The sequence below is a fragment of the Pyxicephalus adspersus genome, chromosome 6 (assembly GCF_032062135.1).
Source record: "Pyxicephalus adspersus chromosome 6, UCB_Pads_2.0, whole genome shotgun sequence".
Classification (NCBI taxonomy): domain Eukaryota; kingdom Metazoa; phylum Chordata; class Amphibia; order Anura; family Pyxicephalidae; genus Pyxicephalus; species Pyxicephalus adspersus.
In genome coordinates, this window is record NC_092863.1 from 75159091 (window position 1) to 75172131 (window position 13041).

Genomic DNA, 13041 nt, shown 5'->3' on the forward strand with positions numbered 1-13041 from the left:
GTGGTAGTCTTTAGTGTGTGTATTGTGGTAAAGCCACAGCATATCACCGGCTGAGCAGGGAAGACTGCTTGTGCTTCCTGCTTGTCCTCTTCTCTCCATAGAACTGAACAGCACCAGCTTGTTCTACTGTTACTGGAAACAATCAAGAAAGATTGTTTCCAGTTACTCAAATTTACTGTCTGCATGCATTTTAAATTCTCTTTAAAAAATAAAAATCTTTTGGAAGAGCAAGCATGTAAACATGTGAGGCATATAAAATTATATAAAGGTAAATACGCAATTTAGAATGTGCTTAATGATAATTCACTTTGCTTTCTCTTTAATAAAGCTGTATGACAAAATAAATAAATAAATAAATATTTTGTGGAATTTCATTGGGCTTTAAATTGACAACACTGTCAACCTTGATTATATGACAAACTGATTTAATCAGCCTGCTTAGCGCAGAATCATTCCTGGCAGCAAGAAATATATAACTAGAGCCAGACCTTATAAATACAACAACCCATTTTGGGCATCTGGATTTTATACAGTTAGAAAACTATTTTTTTTTTTGCTTTTTTTTATGTTTGGTTGTTGGGATTACTCTCAGGTTCTGCTGTTTGTGTCTACGTTGCTGGATTTTCTTCTCTCATTTTATCTAGGTACATAACAGAAGGACATGAGGTGTGGACATACCAAAAGGTATATAACCCATTACCGAAGCTTTACATCCTAAATTCATTCTCATTTTTATCTTTATAATATCATCAGGTTTGCTGCCTATAATAATTCTGTACTATGTGACTTCGTGATACTTAGTTCTAATGACAATCCATGTTCTGGTTGACCTCTATCAAATAAATAATATTAAAAATTGTTGGATCTCTATTTTTTTAATCTGTACTTTCATCTTTGCATTTTCCTCCAATTTTCATTACATAGCGCAAAGTCATTATTAAAACAGCAGGCCCAACTGGCAATGTGGAAAACCTAGAAAAGCTGCTTGTACTGAAAACATCTTTAGACAAGTGGTAGCTGCTCATCCTTAACAACCCTATATAACTTGAACTTGGCCACCAATATTTTACTGAGTCAACAGAGGTTTGTGTATATAAACATTGGGATTAACTTTGCTTGATCACCCACACAGATGTGGATCGGCATGCCTTATATACCAGGGCTACTTGTTATTCCCAGGCTAGCAATGATGTCTAGTGTGCCCTAGCAGCTTTGGGGTATAGTCCTAGCTCTACTGCTTCTACAACCACTCTCACTGCTTCAGCTATAGCCACTTATTCTTATGAGGCAATCATGAAAGCTCCAACAGCATGGTTTCTATAAATATTCACATTCCAGGCTGCTGAAAGACTAATGTATTTTGACAATAAAGATGACTGTGTTACGTATTTTACATGATGTAACATTTGCATATGTGTGATCTCTTGTCAAAAGTAAAAGGTTTCTGAATGAAAACAGCAAATTAAAAATAAAAAGACACATTTACTCAATTATATATGACTTATTTATAGTTCATACTGGAAACAATTGCTTGTTATCCTCAGTAGGCACACTAGGCAGCCTGGAGATCACTCATACACAAACGCAAGCTGTGAAAAAAAAAATCAACTTACTGCCACTTGTCATGGCTTCAGATAATCTTTTTCATAGAACTCAGGAAACTGCATGCTTTACTAACCCCCAGGGTCAGCCTGGGTAACTGACATGCACAGGATCTCATTGTGGACAAGGGGCACCAGGAGAATAGGAGAGCTTTAGTGCATACATCTGACACAGTTACAAATACAAACAAAGATGGCTATGCACAAGACTTACAAACTTTGTCTTTGTAACTCAAATGTCAACAAGGCTGAATAACTATGTAGATGAATTTTACCTTGATAAAATAAAGTGGTATAGTTTTAATTATTTCACCAATTTGGGACATTCAGAATATGCATTTTAGGAAATTATTGAAGAAAATTCTAATCCACCCCAAGCCTGCAGTCTCCAATTAATAGACTGTATTCTGTAAATCAGAAAACACTACCACTATGAATATGTAAAAAAGAGTTTCAATCCTTCTCTGTGCTCCATGACCATCAAATAAACATAGCCAATGTAAAACAATTAGCAGCAGAAGTTATATTAAATTATATGTTAAGAAGGCTTTAGGAAAGATCTCTGAACACCAACTTTTTATTCTCACGAAGTAATCCCCAAGTTAGTTTTAGTAGCCCCTTTTACTTATTTAAATCTCGGTTTATGGGACAGGACAGTCTCAGATGTTCTAGATTGCAAGGTGGGTGGATCCTTCTTTAACATCTCATGTCATTGCTTGGGTGATGTGACTGCCAATTTGCAAGGTCCCCACAGGCTCCTTAAGACACCAACAATGAGATTATGTAACAACGTGACAAATTGGTATTGGGAGCAGATTAAAACAGTCTGCATGCCTAGAAGAGCCAGTGAATGACATTTTGGTGGTAAACTAAGGCTTAGTCTACACGGACAGTTTCCCCAGCGTTTAACCTGAGGCTTTTAAAGCCCTTGTTTGAAATCCTCATGCATTCCAATGGGCTAATCTACACCGGGACATTTCCTTGAGGCACGTTTATGAGCTTAATCTCAAACATTGCTTGCAACGTTTAAAAAATTAAAACGCAGAGATAAAGCTGGTAAACGCCCCAAAACCCGGGTAAACGCTTCCATTGACTTGAATAGGACGTTTTCCTGCTTTTTCAAGCACTAAAAACGTAAACGCAATAAAAACGCGGGAAAACATGAAAAGACACAGCATAGGCGTTTTCCAGTGTTTTAAAGACAAGCTTTAAACCGCTAATAAAAGTGTTTAAAAACGTATATAAACCAAAAAGGAACGTTTACACGTGTTTTCAAAAACGTCCATGTAGACCCAGCCTAAACAGAAAACAAAAAAAAAACTTTTACTTCCTATTCCATAAATAGGTGGGGGAATGGAGGGGGTTTAAATCTGAACTCTCAAATAACTTAACATGTCTTTCATACTAAAGAAGTTATTTTTTTTAGAAATTCAGAAGTTGACCTTTACAACATCTTGATACATTGTAATGTCTGTTTCTGAATTGTTTGTTCACAATAATGACATCGTTCTTGTTGAAGAGGAGCTATTAAACAGATCCAGAACAGTACTTTTTGACAAAATAACAAAAACAGCTGAAGGCAATACCTTTAATGTCTGACCACAGTGGAAAACATAGAACATTTCCAAGGCACATGGCTAGAATCAGGGGTCCTGTGCCTTGAAAATTTGTTGTGATTTCAACTGAAGTTAGGCAGTTAGACAGATATAAAATACACAAAATATTTCAGCTGTGTATTTATTCAAAGGCATTTTTTTAAGTAATTAGTGAAAGTATCAGAATTTGACTTGGTATCACCTCGTTACCATCTCCTATACATCAGTACACAGACTGAAAGACGGAGGGCAGTAGCCAAATGTGTAGCATTCAACAGAGCATGCTAAAGGAGAAAGTAAAGTAAACCAAGAAATAATCTCATCAACTTGCTATTGCTCTTTCGCTATCCAATCAGCAGGCTGGGGTTGGTGAAAAGACACCACCGCTTTTCTATATTCTATAGCTGTACGTGATGTCACCTAGCTGTGCTGTGCATTCTCAGAACTGAGTGGCCATTTTACAAATAATTTGGCTAATACAGCCACCTTTGTAAGTATTTTATCCGTGTAATTAGCTTTTTACAAAAAATTCAGCTTTACGGTATTACCGTCCATTATTTTTTGTTATTTTGACCCAAAAAATTACCTTTCCAAACATCTTTTTAGTAATAATGATAATGATGAAAATGATTATATTTCCAACCAGTGGCAATGTTTTGGCCAGTATGCGCTCAGTCGGCAGACATCAGAAGCCACAGTTAACAGAACATTTTGTAGTGGTTTATCTTCCATCTCTCACCCAGATAACAGATGAGACGCTTAGCTTTCTATTTTATGCATCCATCCTAGACATCATCATGGATTCATCCTCTGAGGACTGGTTGTACAGTCATTACCCTATCTCATTCAGGAGAAAAGAAAACAATTTCAGATTGAACATTACAGCAAGGTACTGATGAAGAAACATGACTCATGTCCTCATATTTCTATTGATTGACTGTCACTACTGAGCACCGCTCGTGTCTCACTCCGAGTTAATCTAAGAAACATCGATAGAAAATGTGAAAGTAACAAATCTATGGCTGCAGTTTTACATTAGGCTATGCTCTGCTGCACCTGGTACAAACATGTCGTCTCCAAAAGTAAGGCAATGTGTCATTATTTACTGCATGATGGCTTATATTAACTTACCATAGGCATCAACAACTAGGATAATGAATGCCATCAAAACACTGTGATGTACAAGGGGCTGAAAAAGTATTTACCCTACGCAAAGTTCTATAGATTGACAATTGCTGAATTTAGCTTGTGTGTCATTTTATACTTGCAGAAAAATGACACAAGAAAAAAAAATTGAGGAAAAAAGAATGAAATTTTGAAAACATAAACTGAGCCCTAGTAGACATGCAATTCTAACATGCATTCATTAACATGCAATTTCTAGAAAAGTAAAAAAACGTTTGTCTGAGGGGATTTCACCACTCATACACGGGCCTATTTATCAGAAAGGGGAGAAGAGAATTTGTTATCCACTTTTGGAAGCCTGGTCCCTAGATTTATCAAAGTATTAGACCATGGAATTTTCCACCTAACGTATTCACTTTTCTTGGCATAAATGCAACATGTTGATATGTTTAAAAATGGTGTTAAATAAAGGCCTGACAAAAGCTATAGGAAACCTCAATATTTTTAAGCAACTCAACCGTTTGTGAATGTGTTGATTAAAAAAAATGCCAATATTATTGCCAAAATAAGAAACGGAAAAAAAAGAACAGATTCATAGTGCTTGCTTGGATAAAGCCCAGAGATAATGTAGGTAAAATTAGAAAGTTACAGGCACTCTGTTCTTAGTTTGAATTAGAAAATTACTGAATCGCTGCAGGAGGCAGCAGAGCCAGCTGAGCTGCTGATATATTCTATATTGTTTCTACTGTAAATTTTGAAGATGAATTGCTCCACAGTATTTGCAACTACAGAGGTCACCAACAGTTTGTTTTATTGCTATTCCTACCTAGCTTCCTTGATATCATGCAATTGTTTACAGAACTGAATAGCTCAAACTGAATTTAAAGCAGCTAAACATGCTCAGAGAATGGAGGAAATCAAGGGGAAGTGTGCTATGTCTGTATCTTAAGAAGTCTATCTCAACTACATTGAGCATCACTGAATATATTATTGACATATTAAAAACTTTCGTGATAGTTCATCTGGTTTTGTATGTACTTTGAGAGCTCTCCCATAAGTATTCCCCTTTTTCAAAATCTTCACCTATCAGGCTGATAATAAAGTTATGAGCACAGTACTGGCAGTAGCCCAATTTTCTGCTAGGGTTTTCAGTACATGGAGAAGATAATTTGAAAAAAACATCACGCATTCATATCACTGAGTGGTGATTGGAGCACTGTTTTGTTCTTATTAATATACTTTATATCTAAGCATAGGCTACATTCCAACTCTTTAAATCCTTTAATGGAACACTTTGGCCACAAAGCCATATTTTTAAATTCAGAGGCAAAGAGTGTAGAGTGTATTTGTTAGCAATCCATAACAAAACCAATTTCACTGACACAGATAATCAGCTCTGTAAGGTTACAATGCAACAAGAAGGGACAGAGAAATAGATTTGCGAGAGGTCAAGCAAGTCATCTTTTAAGCTCTCCCTGCAGCTTCCTTATAAATTTGGTTTGATTTACTTATTGTAGTAACAGTCAATCAAACATATTCTTTAGGGGATATAAAACAGAATTTGAGGAGAGATCAAAGACCGCGTCAATGCAAGATCATCGCTTTCTCCTCAGAGGAGCAGCCAAGAAGGAGAAGAGAATGAACGAATTCATGAATGCACTTATGTAGTGTATGTTTATATGACAAAACTTCCAATAGCAAACAAAGCACAGAACAACAATAGCTACAAGGAAAGCACAATCCATATCTGTTATCAATTATTGTTTCCTGGCTGGAACTTCTATGATTAAGCACCACTACGAGGGCAAAATACATCTGTGTATGCCTGTCCTATGATCACATTGCTTCACCTGGGTTTACTAAAATGTTGAGCTTGTCACAGATTCACAACATGCATGTGGGACCTGTAGTCAAGTCTGCATTTTTTGCTGATTTCACATCTACCTACTGTGGATGCCGGAATTCAGTTGATTTGCCATTGAATCTTCCGTGGCTACTTATAAAGGGAGACATTAACTCTCTATGAAAATATATTAGGAGAACGCTACTAAAATTATCTGTATATGGACTGGTTACATAGCAGTGCCCATGCCTGTAAAAGTCACCCACATAGCAACAGTATAGGGTGGCCATTATTGTTGCTCTTAAATTTGGGTTGATCACAAATTCCATCTGGACATCAGTCATCCAGTCTGGTTCCAATATAACTAGAGAGTATTATTTATCTGTAAGGAGACACTTATATGGCTAGCGATCCCGAGCTGTGTGCCACTGCTGCATCACACCCTGTTTGGCGGAATAGCTTGCAACAGCAAGAAGAACAAGGAAATAGCAGCATCTCCTACTTCCCTTTGACCGTGCAGCCTGAGATTTACCTTCTTGGCATCCAAAGCACATATTCTGAGGCTGTGCACAACTGAAGGGGACTTTAGGAGATTAGTCAGTGGCCTACTATTGCCTGCTAGGACTTATAGCCATTCTGTTCACAGTCCCCAGTTACCTGCTGTAGCGTTAACCTGGTCTGACCTGCTGCTGATGTGTTTATCTCTTGAATTTATTGTTGCAGACTCTGTCACCCTTTTGCCTGTGACCCCAGCTCTGCTTTGCCTCTACCTTTGGATACCTCCTTTGGCAGACTGATTTCTGTGTATGACCTCTGGCTTTGTTTTTTTTAACTGGCCTTTGATGGAATCCATTGTACTGGGTTATCATTGGCTTCTGGTCCTCTCTCATGCCTTCCCCAGGTGCCATCCTTTGTGCAGAGAAGTCCTGAGGGCAGCCGTGTGCTGGAAAGGTGCAGCCAACCTCCCAAGTAGGGGCTTGCTATAGGTGAGGAGTACGATGCTAGACTGTGGGACTGGAGTCTGGTGAGCACTGGCGCCAATAAGATGGACAGAGAGTGGCAGTGGCAACCATGTTTGGACCTGGCAGCGGCAACCATGTTTGGACCTGGCAGCAGTCCTATTGATCACATGTTGTTTGCCCCACACAAACCCTAAAAAAAAACACACTCCAGCAGCCATTTCAGTTTTGAATACTGCTAGTTACCTGTGCACTGCCCCACTTGGTGTGATAAATGGGGTCAGCATCACAAAAGATAATACTGCATCCTTTGGATTTTCAGTTTGTAGAGTTTTAAGCAATTTTGTTTAGCGTGTAACATTTAATGTGCTTCATTTTGCAAAATACATATATATATATATATATATATATATATATATATTGTATCTTTATATCACCCCTAGTTCACCCCAATCAGATTTAATAATGCCTTCTTCCTTTTCTACCTCAACATAGTTTTTATTGATTCATGTTTTTCAGTTCATTAATATTCCATTTTTTCATACTGCACAATATTAGCCATGTAGATATAATGTAATAACAGTGTGCTCACTTATACTTAGTCCTTGTAAGGTTCAGAATATTTGAGTCATTAGACTAAGAAGTATGCAAGGAACTTTAGTCACACAGTGGCAGTATGGAAACAGAAGGATCAAAAATTCTAAAACTACCTACATTTTCAAAGCTCAGCCCAACATGTGGTCACAGCAGTACAACTGACTGCACATATAAATGGATATCTTTTAACAAGTAGAGTAGAATGAACTAAGAAACTCACATCATTGGTAACACAAGTTTTCTCATCCTCTTCATCACTCTTCTTCCATTGGATGCTTTCTGAACTGATAGATCTTGTTTGGTAGCAAGTTTTACTCAAAAATCCATCATCACTTCCCTGCATCCAAAATAACAAGACAAATATGAAGTGTCACAAACATGTTCACATACATTTAGCTACCGGTAGATTGCTGTTTCGGTTGGCTACACATCAGGTATCTCAATGCAAGTGTAATGTATAGATATTTTAGTAAGAAACTCTCATTTTATAGATGAATATTACTAAAAGATAAATATTGTATGCAGCATATTTAGAAAGATTTAGGTTTCAGAAAAATAAGTAAAATTGGAGTGTGGGAGTGGGAGTAAAATGAATAAATAAAATTGATTTTTTAAACCAAAAAATGCTACCTAGAAATACCATGGAATTATCAACACAATTCACAATCACATATGTAGTCTTTTTTGTTTTCTCCTGTAAAATACTTTTATCACCTACAGGTCTTTCCAGCAGGTCCTTTATTGTTCCATTTTCCCTAACAGGTGACAATGCTGTTTGTTCTGCAGTGAAATTGCACGGCAATGTTGCCACGGTGAACGAACCTTTCTATAGTCAAGTCGATTTAAATGGAGCAAAAAAAAAAACCCTTTATATTTATGTTTTTTTTTTTAAATTATTTTGGAAAACCTTGTGAAGCCATATGAACAAATCTGACCATTTTTTTAACCCCATCTATTCCTAAATGGTTGGAGCCCGTAGCTGCAGCTTTTCCAGGACACCTTGGCTGTTAAGGAACAGGTAATACAGTTATGTTATGGAGGGTATCAGAAAAAGAAAAACTGTTGTATTCCAGGCTACAGTATAATTGTAATTTTTTATTTTGCTAGTTTTGCCACTGTAATTGGTAAACAGCATATTAAGTATGAATAAACTTGTTTAAAAAAAGTGTAAATACTCCACCTGTATAGGACACGTTCCTGTGCCTGTTTTCCTGGAGGTATAGGTCCTGGGTTTTGCTGGAACAAAAATCTGCTTACTGTATAGTAAGTTATCGTCTGATGTCTTGAAAAAGTTTAGACTCCTTCACGTTTGGTTAGGTAGCACAGCTTACTCTGCACTTCAGACCCTTCCCCACATCAGCTCTACATGATAGACACCAATGCTGCTGTCATATCTATAGTACCATTTATAGATGACCATTCAAAAAATGCAGAGAATGACACTCGGGCCATGTGTTTTACGAATGGTTAGGAATTGTCAAGAGCAAAGACAGGACACTAACACCAGTGTCTATCATACATGCACCAACAAGTGGGCGTTGGAAGGACAGAGGGAGTTGTAATATTTGGTGAAATGAAAATTGCTCTTATGAAACTAATACTAAAATAAATCACACATATTAGGACTATGTTCTGACTGGAAGGAAAGTTGTGTTGAGGTTACTGTTTCTTCGACTTAACTACTTCCTTGTGAGACGATACATATAGCATCTTACCTATGGCCGTCCATTACTGCCACCTAATAAATGTGCAAATACTGGTACTTAAAAAAACCTGAGCAGCAATATGGGCAGCTGAGCAGCCCACCACAGGTCTGAAGCTACTACACCATCAAGGTACTAAATAATAGTAAACACAGTGGCCCTGGTTTATTACAGCTCTTCAAGGCTGGAGAGGATACACTTTCATCAGTGAACCTGGGTGATCCAGCAAACCTGGAATGGATTTCTTTAGCTTTAATAAATCAGGACCATATTAGTAAAGAGGTTCCATGCTTTCTTCTTTTGAAGAAAAAAAAAAAGTTTAGCTGGGGTTAAACTTTAAATTCAGAGTAACAGCAACAGATAGTATATTTACATTTTCCACAGGTCTTAAACTACAAAGATCCAACACAAGACCCATATTATTCACAAACAACATGACACCGAACCTATTACAAAATAACACAGCTGTCTAGATCTAGCTTCTTGTTTTGTGCAGACATGACTCTAATCCTGAAAAGTGATATGTTGAAAGGTTTGTAAATGAAACATAAGCAAAAGAACAGAATAGGCCAGTTTAGAAAAATTGATGTGAAAACTGTATGATGGTTGGAATTATAGAATAAATCTCGTCTTTTTTTTGTGTTGTGTCTAAAACTATTAGTTACAAAGTTGTGCGAGTTTGAGCTAGTTTTTCATTAACAATTTGCTAGCCATAGATTTGAAAGCTGACTGTACAATTTCCTTTAGATCTGCATACAAATATGTAGAACCATGCCAACCTGATAAAATAAAGGATTAATTGATTGTTTACATAGGCCTAAAGCTACTTTAGACTTTCTGTAGCTGGAAATGATCTATTGTAATTATTTTATGAGTGAATGAGCACTATACACACAAACTGTTTTTTTCTATAAAGAAGGGATGGTGAGTGGGAGGTACCCCGCTGTGTCCCCTTCTATAGGAACTTGCCTTTCCTGAACATACCAAATCCTCTTTGTGTCTCACATGCTTCCCCTCCCAGACTCTGCTGCTCATGGTGGAAGGGACAACAGAAGCAGGGCTGTCATTTCAGCAAGCAGTGGGTAGGACTAGGTGTGGCCAGCGGCTGAGACTGGAGAGAATACACTTTTATTAGTAAAGCTCAGTGATGCAGCAAACCTGGAATGGATCTCTCAAAAGTCAGTTGCTATTTGTTTGCAAATCCTTTCGATCCTGAACCAGGTCCATTCCAGGTTTGCTGGATCACCAGCTTCACTGATGAAAGTGTATTCTCTCCAGCCTTGGAGAAATTTAATAAATCAGGGCCATTTTCTCATTCTATTGTATTGGAATTGAGCACCACCTACATGAGCTTGGCAGCACTTTTATCATGCATGGAACTGTGCAGCGTTTTGCCACAGTATCATAGGACTTTGCATTTGCTAAATTTGTGGGACTTTGTAGGGCAACTAAGAGAAAACAGTCAGTGCAGATTCACTGATAATTAAATGCAGCAGCATTTAGTATGTTAATGTAAATTCAAGAGCTACTTTTTTTTTTACTTTTTACAATTAATGCCTTGTGGTCGTGTAATGAATGTCTTTGTTCAGATACGTCCTTTGATAAGGTGACAATGGCTCTGCATCGTTACCCTATCACAGGGTTTTTTTTAAGCCTCGTACAAATGTCCAGAGGATTGTCACTAGAAACAATTGTTTGTGGTTGTTCTCAGTGACAGATTAATGAATGAGCACTGTACACACCATACCATTCTGTTCTATGGAGAGGGTATGGAGAGGGAAGGAGAACGATGTGCGAGACCTGCTATGCTCTCCTCCATGAACAGCGGTCCTCCCGATAAGGGGAAAAGACAAGCATGACTATTCATGACTATTCACCCCAGGTAACAATTTTATGGCGTGTGCATGTGGCTTTAAGGACTATAAATCAGATACTCTGCCCCAAGCAATCACATGCCAATAAATTCAGAGTATACTGACAGAAGGGGGCTTCTTAAAAAAAAAAAAAAAAAAAAAAAAAAAAAAATTTGTAGCACATTCCTAATAAAGCAAGTAAAGGCTTAAAATTATACACTTTCATCAGTGAAGCTGGGTGATCCAGCAAACCTGGAATGGATATGGTTCAGGATTCAAAACATTTGCTAACGAATAGCAAATGACTTTTAAGAAAACCCATTCCAGGTTTGCTGGATCACCCAGCTTTACTGATGAAAGTGTATCCTGTCCAGCCTTAGAGAGCTTTAATAAATCTGTCACGATAAGTCCTGAAAAGGGATGTCTTAGGCTACATTTTCTGTTCCACCTGTGCTTAGCTTTGCTACATAGAACATTAATATAAAAAATTTATAGAAGTAATAAAAAATTATCTTCAACAGCTTCTGTGCCTTTTTTATTCTTATCTAATATAAATCTGGTATAATATCTTATTGTACTGACATTCATTGTCAAATAAAACTGTTAAAACTGTGTTGTCTGCTCAACAAAAATTCACTTAGATATAGACTAATAAGCCACAATGAAAGGATTGTAATATTTATATATCAAATTAGCTGACATCAGACTGAGTTTATGTTGACAATGACTGTCCACACACGGCTCTACTGAAAGATTTCCTCTTACTTCCTCTAAAAGCTATCTAGTCTTTGTAAAGCATGCTGTAACCTTTTCAAGCAGAACATTGTGTGCCCTTCATCTGTCTTTCATAACTAATTGGCCATTTTAGACAATATTTATGGCTCAGGGCTGGTCATCTTGGTTGTGATAGCATCTCCTTATATTGGGTCTTGTGACAGATGAGATGAAAGTAAAATTGCTGCATGGGGGAGATATTGTTCATGTCTTTTTTTATTAATTAGTCTTTTTTACAGTGATGTTTACAGCAATAATAAAGGAGTCAAAACACAGATCTCTGAAAATATGTTAAAAGATGGCTTACGTAGTGTAGTTTATGTTTTTGTATGTGCTGTACTGGCAGAAAGTTCCAGGCCATTACACAGCACCAATGTTCAACTGATTATGTACAATGGAATTCCAGAAGGATTCTCCTCCTAGTCCATTCATAGATGACAGGTAATGGAAATGGATTTACCTTTCAATAAGAAGTATTCTGAAGTTCATGTTTTAATAATATATTAGGGTCATAGACAACTTACTTGCAAGTTTGATCCCGACCCTAATTTAGTTGCTTTTGAGTTACTAGAGGCTAAAGCTCTGATTGCTGTCCCTGAAAACAACTTTTAGTGATCATGGCCAGAAGCAGAAGTTTGAACTACCATGAAATGCCATTGTACATGCAGTGCCATTCTGATCTAGGGAAAGTGGCTCCCTGTTGTGCTCTTTTCTATTGATCCACTAGGGTGGATTGATAAAAGATATTGGGGAACTGCTGTACACATGCTAGATTTTCCATCCAAGATGAACACGACCATTCATCTCAGACAACAATCATAGTGTGTGTATGTAGCTTGACTTATCAAACTTTTAGAATAAGCCCCATACAGGTGCCATTACTTTGGCTAATAGTAACATTTCATGGTGGGCTAAGATCTCTAATATCAGACAAGTACAAGTAAGAAAAAAAGGGAGGTTTACATCAATTCAAGTCCATTGTATAGAAAGG

At 37.3% G+C, this 13041-nt stretch overlaps 1 protein-coding gene across 1 annotated transcript in view; it reads right to left on the reverse strand.

Moving 5' to 3' along the window:
• ATG10 (autophagy related 10) overlaps positions 1-13041 on the reverse strand; it is a 75386-nt gene that overhangs the window by 45769 nt on the left and 16576 nt on the right. The window contains 1 exon segment of the mRNA XM_072416202.1: positions 7941-8057. Within this exon segment, the coding sequence (XP_072272303.1) occupies positions 7941-8057 (117 nt within the window).